The following is a 19,269-nucleotide window of genomic DNA, read 5'->3' as shown; positions in this document are numbered from 1 at the left end:
AAGTAGACAGAAAAGCAGGCAGAGAGAGCGGGGAGCAGGCTCCCTGCTGAGAAGAGAGCCCGATGCGGGGCTCCATCCCAGGACTCTGGGATCATGACCTGAGTCGAAGGCAGAGGCTTTAACCCACTGAGCCACCCAGGCACCCCTGGGAAACTCCTTTTGCCTCTCTTCCAAATACTATATGTAAAACAGGGATTTTTGCTATGGAGCTCTTATGAAGATTATATTATATATGTAAAACACTTAGCACATACTAGGTGATCAATAAGTGGTAGTGAAAACAGAAAAACCCAGATTCCCATCTAGCTATAGTCCTCTCTTGCCCTTCTCTTTCAGCCATGTTTCTTTTCTTTTCTCTTTCTTTCTTTCTTTCTTTTTTTTACAGATTATTTATTTGACTGAGAGAGAGGATGCACAAGCAGGGGGAGCAAGAGGTAGAAGCAGACTCCTAGCCAAGCAGGGAGCCTGACACTGGACTCAATCCCAGGATCCTGGGATCATGACCTGAGCCGAAGGCAGACACTTAACCGACTGAGCCACCTAGGCGCCTCTCAGCCATGTTTCTTGAAAATGATTTATACATGCTATCTCTAATTTGCTCATCTCCCATTTATACCCCAACTCACTACAATCTAGCTTTTGTTCCCCATGCCCCTCTTCACCCACTAAAACTGCTCACCAAAGATCTCCACCCTAGATGCCTTCATGGAGCTTTGAGTCACTTCTTAATCTTTTCCATATACAGTCGTACCTAATTTCTCTTCAAAATTCTCTCTTGGGGGACGCCTGGGTGGCTCAGTTGGTTGAGCAGCTGCCTTCGGCTCAGGTCATGATCCCAGCGTCCTGGGATCGAGTCCCACATCGGGCTCCTTGCTCGTCAGGGAGCCTGCTTCTTCCTCTGCCTCTGCCTGCCATTCTGTCTGCCTGTGCTTGCTCTCTCTCTCTCTGATAAAAAAAAAAAAAAAATTCTCTCTTGGTTACCATGACATTAGTCTTCCCAGTTTTCCTAATATTCAGACAGCATCTTCTTAACTCTCCTTTGTTGCCTGCACTGCACTTTTTCCCTTAATTAGTATTTGTCCTCAACTTTCACGTGTCCAGAAAAAGCAGGATTCTTTGCCATAACATTGGAGTTGGAATTCTCGCTTTCCCACTTAGCAAACTGAGCTCCTAAGCTATTTAACTGACCTTGGCCTCTATAGTCTCATCAGCGAAAAGGGACCTCTCTCTGGATAATCATCGGAAATAGAGTCATTGTACATTAAACCCATACTTCCCGTTGGCATTACGGATTAGTAGGCATAAGCTGGAATTCCAGGCCTGGAAACCCAGTTCATATCATAAGAATGTCAAAACTCAAATAAGGTGCTCTTCAAAATATTTATTAACATATAAAACTAAACAATATGAACTATGATATAAATGTTCCTTGAGGTATTTTTCTTCATGGGCTGGACTGGCCGAGGTTTCTTAGACTCTTAGTTTAATGAAGTTTGGACAGAACATGTCATCTTTTCCTGGTAAATCTTCCTAGAGCATACATAGATATTTTTCCTTATTCCAGAGACCTTTGAACTGCATTGAAAATTAGGGTCATCTGCCACAAAGAAAAAAAAAGTTCAATGATGTTCAGATGAATGCTTCTCAAAGTTTTAAAAAGCTAATTGCTGGGAAAGGGGCAGTTTCAATGATGTCTTACTTCTCCATTTTTATAAAAATCTACCTTGCTGAGCTTCTGAGAAGTTTCTAACAACATAACCGGGTTTGCAGGAGAAACTTCTAGATCCACTCACTCTGCAGGGTCAAATCAGTTATGGTGATGTTTTTTACAGTTATACAAATGCCTCAAAATACTGAGTGAGAGTTTCCTCCAAATTCCTAGTTCCAGGCTTCACTTACAATTTTCACAATATCCAAAACACGTCCAAAAATTCTTTTTTGATCCATCCTTTGTTGATTGCTTTAATTGGTCTTTAAAAATTTCACACATAAAAATATCTTAGGGATGCAATCACTTATTTGATCTGTTGACTAAAGTTAAGGAGATGCTTTGTGGAGATGAATTGGGGAGGAAGAAAACTACTCTAATGTCAGGATGCTGCTGCTTTAAGGATTAGGAGACAACTGAAAGCGGTACCCAAATCCAGGTGTTAGCAATATTTAAGTACCATTATTTCTTCACCTCTGGAACAGAGTGAAAACCAACGCTTCAGAACTGGCTCTTCAAGACATTAGCTCCCTAGTTAAAAGGGGATGCCTTGGATTCATGTCAAGTTAAAGGTAAGGCAATTTAATTTGTAGTCAACTGCAATGTATGATTCCTCCTACCTACCTACATAGTCAATATTTTAAAATCTTTCTTTACTAAAGTCAGTTTTCCAAAACAGTAGTTAGAGATCTGTCTCAAATAGTAACAGGCCCTTACATTTTGGTTAACTTTTCTGGAAAATTCTTCAATGCTTCCATATTAGCACTTGTAGTTTCCTCCTGATGTTATGCTAACAAGTTCTCATTCTATTATATAAAAACAAAAACTGTTTAGTGTACAGTGCTCCCAACTAATGAAATCCCTATTCTCGTGTGGCTGTCCACAGGGGTCCTAGTTCAGGCCCTTTACTCTTACCGAGTCAGTACAATGACTTTGAAATCAGTCTAAATGTCATTCCCTGGATCTACTCTCTGCTCTACCACCACCAGCATCTTTGCAAGCTAAGTAATTGTCCTTTGAGCTATCACTCTACCTGCAGAATCCCTCCAACATAGCACTTATCAGATTTTATTGTCATTTTATGTTTACATGGGTCTCCTCGATTTTATTCTGAGTACTGAGGGGCAAAGACTATTTCTTACAAGTCTTTGGTCTACCAGTTAGTACACAAAAGGCATTCAACCTAAGTATCCTGTGGTGAATATGAGCCCAACTCGATCAGCTTTTAGATGGCTTAAGAATTCTTTCCTAGAAAACCAGACTTTTTTCTACTTAATCTAATATTCTTAAACAATATGAAAAATTTACTGCAAATATCAACTTGGAAAACACCTGATTTTTTTTTTCTTTGAAGCTAGCGCACTAGAAAAATGCACCTTAGTGACTTTGAGTGACCCTCATGTACACTGATTATACTTTTTATAGTTTTGTCTTCAGTGACTACTGAAATGTTACCTACTCCAGTCTCTGCAGTATGTTTTCCTCAACCCCACCTATCAGAGTTTTTATCTCATTTACCTGTCTGCACTAATTCCTCTCACACCTCTAAAATGTGCTTTTTAACATGTCATAAGCTTCAAAGCTAAAGTAATTAAGCTTATTAGAAATGGTTATAGTGGGAAGAAAGAGACCTTAATCAACAGAAATTATGTACCCTCGATCAAAAAGCACAAGGATCTTGCGAAATCCTTTTTGTTTTTTTTTTTGTTTTGTTTCATTTTTTTTTGTGGGGGGTGGGGGAAATCCACTCTAAGCTCTAAGGCCTTTGCTGCTTACTCTGGTTCTAATCTGTATCAGAAAAAGATGTCACATAGAATTAGCACTGTTTATCACTTAAATTTGCACTCTCAGTTCTTAAAAAATCTAGCCTAGTTGAGTTACAGCCTTACTTTGAAGCTCTTGTGTGACTCAGCTTAAATTAGAAAGCTGGGTCTTTATATCCACTTAATATCTAAAGCTATTTTAAACTACATTATCTTACATTTCTAGCAGATCAAATGCATAATATGCAATGTGATACACAAATATTAAATATTTACAGTGACAAAAAGTTTGTGGTTGATGGACAAATTTTCTTCCAATTACCAAATGTAACTAATATAGCCTAAAACTCATCATTAAATAATGTTCCATATTCTATCAAAAACTGTGCCCTCTTTTAGTACTTTATATACATTATACTCTACTAAACGTTAAAATGTAGTGATACTAGAGACAAAATGGTAGAAAACAGGCATCACAAGGAATTAGACAATTAAGGTAAGCTCAGAGTGACTTTTAATATGCCAATCAATGTTAATAAAACACAAGTCAAACAGACAAGTGCAAACAAATTGTAAACCAAAATTAATAGGAAAACAAATAATAGACAAATTCTATGTTTTTGTTTTTTGCAATGTCTGGTTAGCCAGTATTATTAGTCAAATGGCTTATCATTGATAAAATATATTTTGTGTAAAGCTTGGAATAGTCAGAAGTCATTCTGGCATTTCAAATAGCTATATACACTATCACCAAGATTAGTTTATATACACAAATATTGAAGAGAAACTGGGCAAAACATTTAAAAACAGACTAACAATACAATCAAGTACAAAACTTGGGTAGAGGGAGGGAACATTTTAAAAAAGAGTCAGGGAAGGGCATTATCAGGAAAAATTACAAAACCAGTAATAATTATACTACATTAATACAGCAATCCAAAAGGGAAAAAAAGGTGCATTACTCCAATGCACTAGCTTCAAAGTTCAAAGAAAAAAAGGCAAATAGCTGCTTGTCATCAAGAGCAGCTATGTATTTCACATAATTGTTTTCCAAAAAAGCCTATTAACAATGATTGTTTAATGCTACAATTTTACAGCAAAGACAAAACTAAAATAGCAGCAAATTCACAAGGCAATACTTCCACAGAATTATCATTCCATGGTTGATGCAATGCCTACAAAGTGCTCCCAGTTGGATATATAAGTATAATTCACAATTAAAAAAAAAAAAGAAATATAAGATTGACACACAGGTACATTGAAGGCTGAGTAGTACTGAGTCTCTTAGCATTCCCCTTCTCAAAGGGAGAATATGTTTGTAATAAAGCCCCTGCATCCCTTTTACAGGTCACTACAGGGAAAGACACCTTTTATTACAATGCAACAGCAAACTATAAGCAGCACACCACCACAGTGGTTAACCCTGGAAAGGCTGGTGTAACATCCAACAGTCACTGATATCCTACAGAAGACAGACTAGTAAGACTAGACGAAAGCCTGATATACCACTGGTCAAGATACAGCTTTCAACTGTAATTCACAAATAAAAGTTCTAAAAGGTATTTCAGTAAAACTACTGACACCGATTGAGAAAGTAATTGCAAACTGGATTCTAGCAGTGATTTCAACCTAGCTTCCTCTTGTCACAGTTTTTTGGGGGAGGTGGGAATTGAGTAGTTCAGTATATGGTAAGGCTGACAGAGCGGTTCATTTTCTTTCCAATAAGTCGAGATGTTCTATTACTCTGGGTGGTGGACCTAGTGGTCATCCGATCAGTGAAGAGTGCTCTTTCCTCAGCTGCAGCTTTGGCCATCTGAGCTTTCTTGAGTTCTCTAAGAACATAAAAATAGGAAACAAGACTTTTCACCTATTGTATTAATCCTAGGAAGGATCCTAAGAGGCCAAACACAAACTATATTATCAGCTGGGAGATCTTATTAGCATGCTATGATTAGAATAATAATAATTAGTTTATTAAGATACAACTGAGGAAAAAAATTACAGTATGAAACTTTAGCTTGTGCTCAAACAACTTAAATTTATGAAATGATTTTATTTTGTGTTCTCAGAATTAAAATATCATATATACTTGGACCTAAGTAATAAAGATGTTAGTAATGACAGAATTGTAATACAAAATAATTTCAACCAGAACTCTAATTCATATTGTGAAAATATTACATAATAGAGATGAAAGGAAACTTCTACGTCCCATTTGTATAAACTGTGATGGCTATCAAATTAGTGGCAAATAAACCTTTTATATTTCAAGTCAGTTTTTATTAGGTTAAAATCAGCAATAAAGCAAATGAATTAGAATTATCATTCCCATCAATTTTCTGAAATGTCAAAAGTCATTCAAAATATGAGACTCATCTACTAACTTAACTGATACTCATTTAATCCCTCCATAAAAAATGAATAGAACGAATGAAGGAAACTTAATCTACGGTGAGACTTTAAGGGGGAAAAAAAAGCCTGTCTATTGTACAGGCTCACTTAGTTTTTGCTGTAAGTTAAGGATTGGGGATTAATACCACTTGCAAATACATGCTAGTCTTAAAAATTTTTTAAGTCCATAATTTCCAAGTTTAGGAACAATACCAAGTCATATGTCACAAATAATTTAAGGCAGAAATCCCCAAAATTTAACTGTATAACATACCAAACCACTACAGCCTTCACTGACAGAAAACCTAAATCATTGCTCATTAAAATTTGAAAATGAAAATGAGAAAGTTAAAACATACATTCCATAAAACTCTCACTTACTTCTGTAAAAGTGAATTTTTGAATTTTTCAGCATTCAATTCTATTCGTAATTGTTCTGCACTTTTTCTAGAAGCAGACAGCAATACTGAGTGCTTTACCAGTGCCATTGCTGAAGGTCTTTTCTCAGGATCTGGATGAATCATAACCTTAGAAAGAGAAGTAAAAATAAAGCAAAGACATGCAATTTAACAAATATAAAACCATGTCAATAAAAAGTGCATTATATACCAAAAATGCTCACTTTTAGCAAATCTGTAAACTCTTGGGAAAGCACTTGAGGAATCCGAGGTAATCTACCCTGTCTGATTTCATGCCATTGGTCTCCATTTCTGGGAAGAGGTTCAGCTCCAGCAGCACATACCACTGTGAGGGCAAGGGCAAAAATATCCGCTTTTGGTAGATGAGTATAATTCTGTAAAATTATAAAAAAAAAAAAATTTTAAGGGAATATAAAAGTGGCCAAAATAAAGTAGAATTACACTTCAGGGATGACTTAGGTGAGAAAGAAGACTAAATTAAAATATCCAGTGCCACATTTAACCTTTAAAACCTATTCAGAGAAGAAGTTAAATTTGAGGAGATTTTTAATATCACAAATACATACACAATCAGGGAGATGAGTAAAAGTAAATGCCTTCTCTCTTTCAATAGTCCAATTCATCTCTCAGAATAAACTCCTATCCTGGGGCACTCATATATGAATACAGGAGACATACATACATTGACAAGTTACAAATACACATATAATTATGAAAAACAAGGGGATCATGCAATTTATTTGTTCTGCTTGTTCTACTTTCATTCTAAACTCTTATCAAGAAATATTTTGTCATACTTTTTTTTAGGTCACACTTTTTCAAACAGTACTATTAACTATATGCTATAATTTATTTAACCATTTCTCTATTGCTAAACATTTACATTGTTCTCAATTTATTTGTATATGAACATTTCTGTGGATAAGACTCCTAGAAAGGAAATTCTGGGTAAAAGGATACAGCATTTTAAAATGTTGATAGATACAAATACTTTGATCTCCTAAAAGGCTATGCCATTTTACAGTTGCACCAGTAGTGTATGTGAACTTCTTTTATAACTCCATCATTGTTGAACACTATAAATCTTTGCCTTTACTGAATTTTGCTAGATTAAATATCCCTGGCTGATGGTTTAGGCTTTCTTTAAGATTTTACTAGTTATTAGAGCTTAAAATTTTAATATGTCTGCATTATTATAAAACAAATAGCATTATTAAAGAAAAAAACTACCTCTTGCAAAACTTCATTTGCAAGAAACCGGCTATCACCCTCTTCAACTTGTGGACTAGAGATCCTTGTTACGTGTCCAAGATCACCTATAAGTATTGAAAAAAATAGAGTCAAGAGTTAAATAGGCTCTTTCTTTATTTTTAAGGCAATAATCTGGTTATCTTTCTTTCTTACCTATTTTAAACATAACTTTGTTGGAAGCCCAGTCATCTTCATCTCCTTCTTCAGAGGAAGCATTGGGGATTGAGGTTCGAGATATGAAAATATTACCTGTCAAACAGTTATTTATGTCAGCTGCACTAACAATTAATAGTGTAACCAAAACTCATAAACAAGGCCATACATCAAAATCATCCCAAAAGCTTTCAAACATATAGATTTTCATATGTTCTACCCTAAAGCCCAATGAGAATAAGAATCTCAGGGGAGAGGAAATGGGTTGTATTTTCTAAGGAACATATTTTCTGGCCTAGTACTGATCTTTGAACACCTGGAAACCACTTCCTTAGACTCTAATCTATACATTGATCTTTAGTTTTAACTACATAGAAACAATACAAAAAAGGCAATAACGTAGTAATCGGTGGTGCTTCCAAATCATAAATTTTAACCTAATGCTAGGGGCTGGTATGAAAAATACAAGTAATATAACTTGAGTTTGGCTGTATCTACATCCCAATGTGGCTCTGTGGTTCCTCTACTATACATACACTTTTCTTCTTCAAATTCAGGTAAGTTCATGATTAACATTAAGTTTCAGTCACAGATTTCATTTTAATAGTTTTACCAATGTAAATAAATAAGTAATGTAAATGTAAAATGTAAATAAACTACTGAGTTTATAAATGTTACACTCACTTAAGTCATCTTTCAATTTCACTTTATTTATGGAATTACTTATTTTTCAATGGTATTTATAAATTTGAAATTTTAAAACTCCACATCTTAATATTTTCAACTTTTGTACTTATAAGGATCTACTATGTTTGTCTGACACTTAAAACAAGGTATGAGTGAGTATAGGCAAACCTTACTAATTTCTATTTACTGCCATCAATTCAAATATTATTTTTTCCCCATTTGAAAAATAAAAATTTTAGTGAGTTATTAACATACAGATAAATTCTTCATGTAATTGTGTAAAATGATTTAAATTCTCATGAATCACACATTTCCGTAGACAAAAACAAAACAAAAAAACCTTCATTAAGTTCAACTTAGAAATACCTAGCCTAGGGGCACCTGGGTGGCTCAGTGGGTTAAGCTGCTGCCTTCTGCTTAAGTCATGATCTCAGGGTCCTGGGATCGAGTCCCGCATTGGGCTCTCTGCTCAGCAGGGAGCCTGCTTCCCTCTTTCTCTCTCTCTCTGCCCGCCTCTCTGTCTACTTGTGATCTCTCTCTGTCAAATAAATAAATAAAATGTTAAAAAAAAAAAAATACCTAGCCTAAAATTCATACTTGAATTCATCAATCTGTTAGTTTTAACTTCCAATTTATAGGAAACATAGGGGAAAAAGGAGTAAGATAAATGATGCAAGGGAGCAACCAATCAAATCCATAAAAAAGGACATCTTATATGACAAAGTCCATATCAGTATTATTTTTTTAAGGCAGAGGAAGGGCAAAACCTAAAGGGCGGGGGAGGGGGGCGGGAAATAGAAGCAGATGGAATGCATGGTCCTGAAAACGGATACTAGTTTGGACAAGTAAACCAAAAAGACTTGGGTCACCTGGAAAAAATTTTAATATGATCTAGCTATTAGAAAAGATGAAAATTTACTGAAACAAAAAGGTAGAGTTGACTTACAACTTTTAAAAGTACACATTATGAGGTTATTTTAATAAAATGAGAGGGATGTGCACGCTGTTATAGCTGCATTCACTTGCACCCTTTTAAAAATGCAAGATAACCATACTGCATATGCCATTTGTTTTCTGAATAATGCAGTAACACTTTCATGGTATACAGGCTAGAAATATCACCATGTTTACATAGCACTTAAGTTTCCAAAAATATGTTCAAATATCTCATTTTATTCTAACAAACCTGTTAGCAGCACCAGCACTATTTTGTAACTATAGTTCTATAACCTAGAAGAGAGGGACTTTAAACAATAGGACTTTAAACACTAGGAAGTCTTCTTAGTCTTCCCATCAGAGTCCCACTTCATGACTACGGGGTTTCCATAAGATATAGCAAATTTTTCCAACTTTTATTAAAAATGAATTACCTCAAATACTTTGGAATAACAGGAGAAGAAGTGAAAGGAAATCATAAAACAGTATGTGGCTCAAAGGTCTTTTAAAACAACAACAAAAAACCGTAGTAAGATGTATATGTTTTCATATTTTTTTAATGAAATAATTTATTCTCTATAACACTAAAGAACACAGGTCAGAGAATTTGTAATACTTACTAGGCTTTATATCCATATGAACCAAAGACATTGAATGAATATACCTCAAGCCCCGGCCAACTTGCAAAAGGAGATCCTTCAACTCTGCTTCTGTAAAGTAACTCATGCTTCTATAGTTTTCACTTATGGCATCAGCTAAACTTCCACCTAACAAACACAGGAAAAATTAGCAATTTCCTCTTCATGAGATCTTACTTCTCTTCCCTCCATCTTTATTGAGTGGCCACAAACTCAAGAAAAAAAGGAGCATTTTATATAACCTATTCTTTTTCCTGCTTGTGAAATCTAAATTTTATTTATTCTTTCAATAAGTAATATATTCACATGGGTACAAAATAAAATGTAAAGTTTTTTTCATCCATATACCCCAGTGGCCTACCTGGTTCTTTTTCCCAGAATAAACCAATGTTATTGGTCTCTTATATATTTTTCTCAACTCCTTTTCACACAAATGACAACATATTTTCATTATCTTGAAGATCATTCTTTACTAACATACAAAGGATACCCTGTTCTCTCTTGTGTCTCCACAGGATTTCATAGTGTAAATGAATGGCAATGTATCAGCTGGTCTCCTAATTGATGAATATTTTAAAGTAATTTCCAAGCTTTTACTACTATATACTATAGTCTAAGGAATAACTTTGTACATTGGTCATTTCACACACACATTTAACAACATATCTTATAGAAAAAAATTGCTGGTTTAAAGGGTATATATGGGGTGCCTGGGTGGCACTTGGTTGAACATCTGACTCTCAGGTCATGATCTTAGGGTCGTGGGATCAAGCCCTCCCTCGAGCTGGCTGCTTATCCCTCTCTGTTCCTCTCCGTACCCAACCCTCATGCTCATGCACATACTCTAATAAATAAATAAAATCTTTTTTTTTTTTTAATTAAAGGATATGCTTAGTCACAAAACAATGGTAATATGTGGCTCAAGTATGTGTGTGAAATACTATCTTATATATAGAATATGTTTTTATAGCTGAGAGGGACGTTTCTCTGTTTATCCTGCTAAAAAAAGGGTTGGTATTCACACCAGCCTTGCCAAAACTACAGGGCCTTTGAAAATTCACATAAAAAAAGTAACAACGTATTCGGTTTCTGATTTCAAAATGGCCAGTACTTAAACTTTGCTAACATGTGCCTTATGTGAATTTGAGGCTTTGGAAGACAAATATGGGGCAATTTTACTTATACTTACACACACACACACACACACACAGTTCCCATAGAGAAGCCCGTACCAATTTACACTCCCATCATTAACGTATGAGAAAAACAGTTTTCCCCACACCCTTGACAACAGTCTATAAATTTTATAGGTAAAAACCAGTATTTTAATAGTTTTAACTTATACTACTATTATTATGAATGAGAATAAAACCTGCTTTTGTAGGATAGGTCAAACCAACCAGTTCATTAGTTTATACTTTAAAAAAGCTTTTAAGTTTATACTCTTAAGTTTTATTAAAAACATTTTTAAGTTTATAATTTATCTTAGGAAAAGAGGAGTTACGTAAAACAAAACAAAAATCAAAAACCAAAACAAACCACTTCTGTCTAAAGCTTAGTTAGGAATAATGAAATCAGAACCAGGGTAATAAAATCAGGAAGGTGTATTAGTATACATTAGTCAGGAAAGATTAGCCAGGAATACAATTTGAATAAGACTAGGTAGCAGGGCGCCTGGGTGGCTCAGTGGGTTAAGCCGCTGCCTTCGGCTCGGGTCATGATCTCAGGGTCCTGGGATCGAGTCCCGCATCGGGCTCTCTGCTCAGCAGGGAGCCTGCTTCCTTTTCTCTCTCTCTCTGCCTCTCAGTGTACTTGTAATTTCTCTCTGTCAAATAAATAAATAAAATCTTAAAAAAAAAAAAAAAAGACTAGGTAGCAAAATGTCCAATGTATTTTAAAAATAAAAATAAATCACACACCTCAGTATTTTAGACTTAAGTATGTTCTCTATACTCATAACAAATATTGAGCTGCAGGAAAAAGGGCTCTAGAAGGGAGGTCTATAAAAGGGCTTGAAGTCCTAGTCTAAGTTTAATAAGCATTTTAGTGTATCTACCAGCTATAGCTAGGTCAGTTCCTTCTATTTCACTGCTGAAAGGCAAAGAGAAGTAAGAAGAGCAAGACACTCATCTGATATTTCACATTCTCTTCCCCTACCCATCAACATTTTCCCACACTTGATTACAGGGTAAAAATTTCAGTCTATCACCAAACCAAGACAAAAGGCTTAAAATGTAAATGACTATTTGAGATAATAAGGAAACTTAGTAACAATAAAGGACATCAGTTAATCACCATGTATAAGTGAAATAATAGAATGATTTCCCGTAGAACTGTGGAAAACGATCTGAAGATCAGGCCTATTATTAGGACATTCAAAGCTTTATGTGGAGAGAACAATGATGGCAGAAGGAAATAGAAGAGTTTAGGAATGTATATAGGTAGCTTCATTTCCTTTCATCTAAACAGAAAAGACAACTAATCTAAGAGGCAACCCTTTTCACACAGGTCAATTTATTTTTAAAGATCTGTGTATTCTTTAAGTGTTTTATACGGTTCCAAATTAATAAACTGTTACAAAATATTATTTTATAATCTAACTGTATTACAAGACAGGGTTTTGTTTTATTTTGTTTTTTAGGACAAGGTCTTTATAATCTGAGAGGGCAGGACATCAACTCACCCCTCCCTATCCCCTCAGGCCCAAAGTTTTTCAAAATCATCTGAATTATATAACCACATTATTTATTTGGTGGATTGTTACAAATGTGTGATCCCTGGACCGCTACTGAAATACTTGTTAAGAGGACCAACTACATCAACAAAGTGAAAGGGAGAAAGAAACCAGAAGATGGCATCTAGCAAACATCTAGTGGAAAAGACATGGTCAAACTGCCCTATATTAAGTGCAGTAACTGAAAACTGAAGGTTAAGAAACAGATTGGTCCACAAGGTCATGATAGCTACGTAAATATTCTGATGATATGAATAGAAACATTTCAAGAGATGTGTGAAACAAATTAGCGCCAATGCTATATACTGAGCACTTCGTTATTTCAAGTACAGAGAATTAATATAATGACAACTCAACAAAAAGCTAGGTGTGAGAAATGGATCTTTTACTTCCGTTTTGTTCAATGTTTTTAAATACTGAAAACCTGAATCCACTACCTACACCACTTATTTATTAACAAGCTATGAGAAGGCTGGTCTTGTTGAAGGAAAAAATAACGAGAATAATAAAAAAAAAGAAACAAACCTTTGCTATCACCTCCCAACTGCTCACTAAATTCCAAATTCTCTAATATTCACAGAAGATATAGAGAAATGGAAACCCAGCATATATAAAGATTTACCTATTTAATAATAGGTATTTACAAGAATCAGAATTGAGACTAGGGTTTTGATAAAGATTTAATTAAGAAGGGGGGAACAAAGTTGGTCCTTGAGGGACTTTTTGAAAATTGAAAGCTCTCCAGAGGTCCAAAGTTGATCCTCTACAGAAGCTTTGTTTCTTGTTTTGGGGACGAAATGAGGGAGAGAGGCACAGCTAGAGAACAAAAGGCATAACTTAACAGAAAATTATGAGAGGATTCTAATGGTAAACTAGGTTGGAAAAAATGGGAATGGGGGGCAAGATTATAGAATACTTTAACAAATGGCTGAAGTTGGAACAATGGAGAGTTACAGTCACTTTATGATTAACCAGCATCAGTTTTAACTTCATTTCATAAAATGAAATGGAAAGGGAAGGCTAAAATGAATTGAACCTATATTATGTACTACCATACCCTACGTACACTATGCTACATGCTAGGGATGCCAAAATATGTATGGCAAGACCACTGTCCTCTCAAGATCAGTTTGACTAACAGGCACACTACCATGCACAATTCTACTACTGAAGTAACTGGGACAAGGTTTTCAATCTTTTCTTAATATCCAGGTAAGCAATGAACTTCACTGAAACTCAGGTTAGGCTTCTTCAATTTATAAAAAAGATAGGCTCTCTTTGAATTTATAAGAGATAAAAGAGGCATAGAATTAGAGCAGGATTTCAAATAAAAACGATTTCCTCAGTGTTCATTTTTTTGAGCTCACAAATCTGTAACAGAACCAACATATTACTCACCATTACAATATTCATTCTGTATAAGCATATGATCATCTTCTGCCCATGCAGAGAAATATCGAACTACATGAGAATGTTGTCCAAGCACTGCATGAGCATATACTTCCCTCAAAGCGTTCTGCCTAGGAGAAATTTGAGATTGATAGAATGGTAAATCATTTTTGTTCAAGCCTAAACTGAACAAATTTATCTGACTTCATAAGAGAAACTTAACTTCTGTCATCAATCATTATGCTGAAGGATAACTTGCTTAAGAGAGAGGGGGTGAGAACCTCTGTACCAGATTTTTCTAAAGGATTCCATTAAAGAAGAATGTTACAAATAAGGAACCTTGCTGGCCCTAGAACTTGGGAAAAATGAAACTCCATTTTACTCTGAATTCATGGATGCTATCAGAACAAAGAAATTTAAGTTAGGTTTCAAGGGGCGGTTGGGTGGCTCAGTGGGCCTCTGCCTTCGGCTCGGGTCATGATCCCAGGGTCCTGGCAACGGGCTCTCTGCTCAGCAGGGAGCCTGCTTCTCTGCCTACCTCTCTGCCTACTTGTGATCTCTGTCTGTCAAATAAATAAATAAAGTCTTTAAAAAAAAAAGTTAGGTTTCAAAATCAGACTACTCATATAATTCTTCCAAGTCCAATAAGAATTAATGGCAAAAAATGAAAAGGACATGATTAAATTATTATAGCTTCTCAAAAGTGAAAGAATCTTAGTGCTTGATTATGTAAAACCTTAAGGTTTGTTAACACCATAGGGAATAAAAAAGCAAAAGACAAAATTTTTAATACATACTCATCAACAGAGCCAGCCAATGGCTTTTTTGATCGTTTAATGGCATATATGCATCCATCCAGCCTCTTCACACACTTAAACACTGAACCAAATTCTCCAGAGCCAATTTTCTCTAGCTCATGAAATTCTGTTGTATACCGAGACTTCATATTGCTTTCAGTAATTGTAATTCTCTGTAATAAAAAAGCGTATCCATATACGTAATACAAAGATATAAAAATGATTTTTTGCTATGATGATAGCACTGTATGTGAAACTTAAAAGTCATTATATCTTATGTTTTAATGGATATTTAAAATGTATATATGGAAACTTGTTAAGAAGTAGAAAATGAAATCTCAGAAACAATAAAAAGAAAATGAAAAGATATTTACTTTAGCAGGTCTTGTTTCATCTTCAAACTCATAATCACTGGCCTCCATGTCTTCACCACAAGAACTGAAAAATATTATGTATTTTTCCATCAAGAGATCTAACAGACACATCAACTAGAAATCCAAAACTTAATCTGATAGGTGTACGGTGAAATTATATTTTAATGAATAGAAACAGACAAGAAAGAGCGTCTGGGTGGCTCAGTCAGTTAAGCAAGCCTTCAGCTTGGGTCATGATCCCAGGGTTCTGGGACTGAATCCTGTGTCCAGCTCCCTGCTCAGCAGGGAGTCTGCTTCTCCTTCTGCCCCTCTCCACAGCCTGTGTTTATGCACATGCTCTCTCTCTCTCCCCCAAATAAATAAAATCTTTTTATTTATTTATTTATTTATTTATTTGATAGAGAGATCACAAGTAGGCAGAGAGGCAGGCAGAGAGAGAGGGGGAAGCAGGCTCCCTGCTGAGCAGAGAGCCGGATGTGGGACTCGATCTCAGGACCCCAAGATCATGACCTGAGTCAAAGGCAGCGGCTTAACCCACTGAGCCACCCAGGTGCCCCCAAATAAATAAAATCTTAAATAAAAAACGATAAGCACTTAATTTTATAATCATAAGATATGGCTCAGCTGATGAAAATGCTGTCCCTGCTGAAATATACTTATTAACTACAAGCCAACACCACTACACATATCAAAATTAAAGTCTAAATCAACTCTCTCTGCCTGCCTCATTTTTGACACCAGCAGATTTTCTACAAGCTATCTAGGCTTTTTATTCCTTCCTTTTTCACACCACTACTTTTCCACAGCTGATTACTTTCCACCTACCTCTCCTGGAAAGTGGGTGCTAGCAACAGAAAAATTTCAGAGCACAAACTTCCATGTAATTCAGATGAAACTGAATTTTGATAAGTACCACAAACCAGTCGTGAGTGGTTGGGGACCACACTGTGGAATACTAAATAACTTACTCATTCCAATGTGTTCGCTTTCTTCTACGACATTGTCCTGAAGAATGAAGTAACACAGAATCTGGGGTAAAAGGATTAATATTCACTTGAGGAGTCTGTCGCATGTCAAATTCCCTTTTTCCTGATTTTTCTGTATCCATGAATAGAGAACCACCTCGGAGTTTAACAGAGCTGGAATCGATTCCTCGCGCTTTGGAGAGCAAACTCTAGGACAGGAAAAATGAAATTTTTAGTTTCCAAGTCCTACAGACAGCCTTCTCAACCCAACCTTCAACAAGCCTTCAACAGGTCTAATAGTGTAGATCAAAGCAACACACAAGCCTCTGTCACATCTCCAGCAAAACAAACCGTGGATAACTACAGCAGTCTGAAAGGTAGATACCAACCACCCTTTCTAAAACAGATAGCCACATAAAATAGGTCTCTGACCCTAAAAACAGTAGAAATGCAGACTGAAATTAAGTTTATTCTAGAGTCCAGGAGTTAACAAAAACTTTCATTCCATCTAAAAATAGAAAGCAGTCAGGGAGCACCATAAAAGCTCCCTTCCCCCCATCCAAATAGGGCTCTGAAAACCACCTCCGGCTGACTCCTCCCCTCACTTCCAGAGGGATCATGTTTTGGGCAAGTCCCTAATAAACAGTAACGCTCCAAAAACACACTTCTTCGTTAAGTTTACGACCCACGGTACTGAAAGGGACTCAAAAAGGTACATTTTCCATATGAGTCTTATAAACGCGATACTTGTCTCAATTTCGTGATGGGTCCGCTTTTAAAATCTGCCGCTACATCTAAAGTTTCAGAAGTACTAATCTGCATACTCACTTGCTACTCAACAAACAGGTCCTCCTTCATTGTGATATATTATCAGCAATATGAGAGCACAAGGGTCCAAGAAACTCCACCGATGCTGGCTTTTAACAGCTGGATGTCCCTAATCGTTACAGTTAGGGGGACCACACATGGGCACTGCAAACCCAAGGGTGTAAACAAACGCTCACCCCAATAAATACCATGTACGGACAGTAGCTTAAATGCTACTCTGGGTTAAGGAGTCTTTTAAGACTGGAAATGCTTGGAAGGCCAGCCTTTTCTCCGGAGTCGAAGCGCAGTCCCCCTCCATACCTCAAACTTAACCCCTTAAGGTCATGACACGAAACGATAGGCGCATGAAATTTTTTAACCGAACTCCTACGTGCGCCGCCCAAATTACAGGGCCCATCACTGCGTTTAAAAGGCACCATATGGCTGCGGCGCTCAGGAGTGTCAGGTGGCCGGGCCAGCAGCACTCCAACATCCTTCCAAACCACGTTATCAGGGCCACACTCCGGGCTGACACTGTCGGAAAGGCCCCCACTCGACGGGCGTGAAATCATCAGCCACCTGGTCGGCGCCGATCAACCCCTTTGAAAGATGAAGAAGTTCCAGAAGAGGCCCATTGTTCAGTTACATAATCTTAACGGACAACTTCTGGGCAGGGCCAAAAAGAGGGGCTGCCAACTTTTTGTTGCGGCTCAGGGGAACGAGTGGGGGTGCGGCCGGGCGGTTATGTAACCGAACCCGGGCAGCGCCGCGCTCAGCTCCCGGCGCCGCGGCCTTTTTAAAAGGCTGGGCGGGCGCGGACTCCGGGGGCTCGGGGCGCCCGGGGCCCCGCGTCCTCTCACCTTGGGCGTGTGCGGCGTGTCGAAGAGCCGCAGCTTGCGGAAGGTCTTGTGCGGCGGGGTGCCTGGGTGGTCCGGCAGAGGCGAGCAGGGGCCGCCGCTAGCCCGGCGCGCCCCGCAGCGGCGCGGGGACGCGTCCCCCGCGCCGCCGCAGCACACCGGCGAGAACGAGCTGCCCAGGAAGTAGGCGGCTGCCGGCGACTTGACCGGCGACGAGGAGCCGAAACCCTCCTCCTCCCACGAGTCGCCCTCGGCCCCGCCGCCCGGCGCGTCCGCGCCCGGACAGGCGCCCCGCAGCAACATGTCCTCCTCCAGCTCCCCGGGGCTGCCGGGGGCCGGGCCGGGCGAGCGGCGGCGCTCGGGCCCGGGCTCTGTGGGGCTACGAGCGGGCGGCAGCGGCGAGTCGGGCTCTTGAAAGGCGGAATCCTCCCCGGTGCTGTGGCCGCTGCCCTCCTCCTCTTCCTCCTCTTCCTCCTCCTCACAGTCGCTGCAGGGCGAGAAGATCAGCTTCTGCCTCAAAGTGCAGGTAGCCCCTGGGCGGCGGGGCGGCGGCGGCTGCTGCCGGCTCAGGAAGCTCATCGCGCCCCTGGGACCGGGGCCGAGGACCGGAGAGCCGGAGCCGGAGGAGTCCAGGACGCGGACGGCCCAGGGGGCGGGTCCGCCACGTGCGACTGGGCGCGCCTGGTCGCCGCGGCGGCGGACCTGCGCGGTGGTGGGCTGCGGCTTCGGGGCGCTCGGGGCTGCAGCCGGCGGCGGTGGTGGCGGCGGCGGCGGCGTGGACTGTCCAGCAGAGGCGGGGCGGCCTGAGCACCGAGGCTGGGGTCTCCGCAGGTCCAGCCGCAGGTTCGGGCTCCGCTGCTTCCCGCGACCGTTAACCACGTGAGTGCCCGACGGACCAATCCCCGCCCAGCCCTGGGTTTGAAAAAAAAGGAGGGCGCGACGTAGCCCGCGGGGGAGGGATCAACTACGCGATTTTGGCGCGAACCCGCTGGTTCCGCCTCCCCCCACTCCTCCTTCAGGCGGGCCTGGCCGCGGGCCTATGAGGAAGCCGGACTTCTGGGAGCGGTGCCGGGAGCAGCCCGGTCGGGGCCGGGCGGGAGAGCCGAGGCAGCTCTCTGGGAGGGGCGAAGGGTGCCCGCCCAGCCGAACGCCAGCCTGGAGGCGACCTGCCCGCGCTCCCTCAGGCGCTCTGGGATCTGAGGTGGGGGGTGGGGAACATTTCTGGTCCCGGCGGGGTCGGAGCGTTCGCGGAACCACCGTGGCCCTTGGGCTCAGCCCAGGGAGTCCGGCCTCGGGGTCCCGCGTCTCTTTGGTGCAGGCCTGGGGCGTTGTGGGCGTTGCTGTGGCAGTCACGTTCCCCCGTAGAGTTTTGAGCCAGAAATGGTGACTGGGGCCTCGGG

General features: G+C 39.3%; 1 protein-coding gene across 4 annotated transcripts; it reads right to left on the bottom strand.

The window, feature by feature from the left end:
- Positions 1 to 1,361: 1,361 nt before the first annotated feature.
- WEE1 (WEE1 G2 checkpoint kinase) lies at positions 1,362 to 18,758 on the bottom strand. 4 transcript variants are annotated; one of them, XR_009345060.1, is made up of 13 exons: positions 17,873 to 18,756; positions 16,209 to 16,414; positions 15,241 to 15,304; positions 14,867 to 15,039; positions 14,079 to 14,200; positions 9,929 to 10,075; positions 7,686 to 7,781; positions 7,512 to 7,597; positions 6,485 to 6,655; positions 6,244 to 6,389; positions 5,215 to 5,303; positions 2,426 to 2,514; positions 1,581 to 1,597 (listed from the first exon to the last, which is right to left on the bottom strand). XR_009345060.1 is itself a non-coding variant. In XM_059135699.1 (12 exons), the coding sequence occupies exons 1-12, from the start codon at positions 18,446 to 18,448 to the stop codon at positions 1,479 to 1,481; spliced, it is 1,995 nt and encodes a 664-aa protein (XP_058991682.1). In that variant the 5' UTR covers positions 18,449 to 18,758; the 3' UTR covers positions 1,362 to 1,478. The 4 variants fall into 4 exon arrangements, 3 of the variants coding, with proteins under 3 accessions (XP_058991682.1, XP_058991697.1, XP_058991690.1); XM_059135699.1 differs by lacking the exon at positions 2,426 to 2,514 and having other exon boundaries at positions 1,362 to 1,597; positions 17,873 to 18,758; XM_059135714.1 differs by lacking the exon at positions 1,581 to 1,597 and having other exon boundaries at positions 1,604 to 2,514.
- Positions 18,759 to 19,269: the final 511 nt, after the last annotated feature.

The sequence above is a fragment of the Mustela lutreola genome, chromosome 1 (assembly GCF_030435805.1).
Source record: "Mustela lutreola isolate mMusLut2 chromosome 1, mMusLut2.pri, whole genome shotgun sequence".
In the NCBI taxonomy this organism is placed as follows: Eukaryota; Metazoa; Chordata; class Mammalia; order Carnivora; family Mustelidae; genus Mustela; species Mustela lutreola.
The sequence above is the reverse complement of the archived record's forward strand: the minus strand, read 5'-3'. Positions and strand labels throughout refer to the sequence as shown.

Coding starts and splice junctions, on each gene's coding strand:
- WEE1 (XM_059135699.1), bottom strand. CDS start 18,448: ATGAGCTTCCTGAGCCGGCAGCAGCCGCCGCCGCCCCGCCGCCCAGGG. Junction 10,076..14,078: donor ACAGAATGAATATTGTAATG/GTGAGTAATATG, acceptor TGTGTTTGTTAG/GTGGAAGTTTAGCTGATGCC. Junction 5,304..6,243: donor AAAAATTCACTTTTACAGAA/GTAAGTGAGAGT, acceptor TTATGTTCTTAG/AGAACTCAAGAAAGCTCAGA.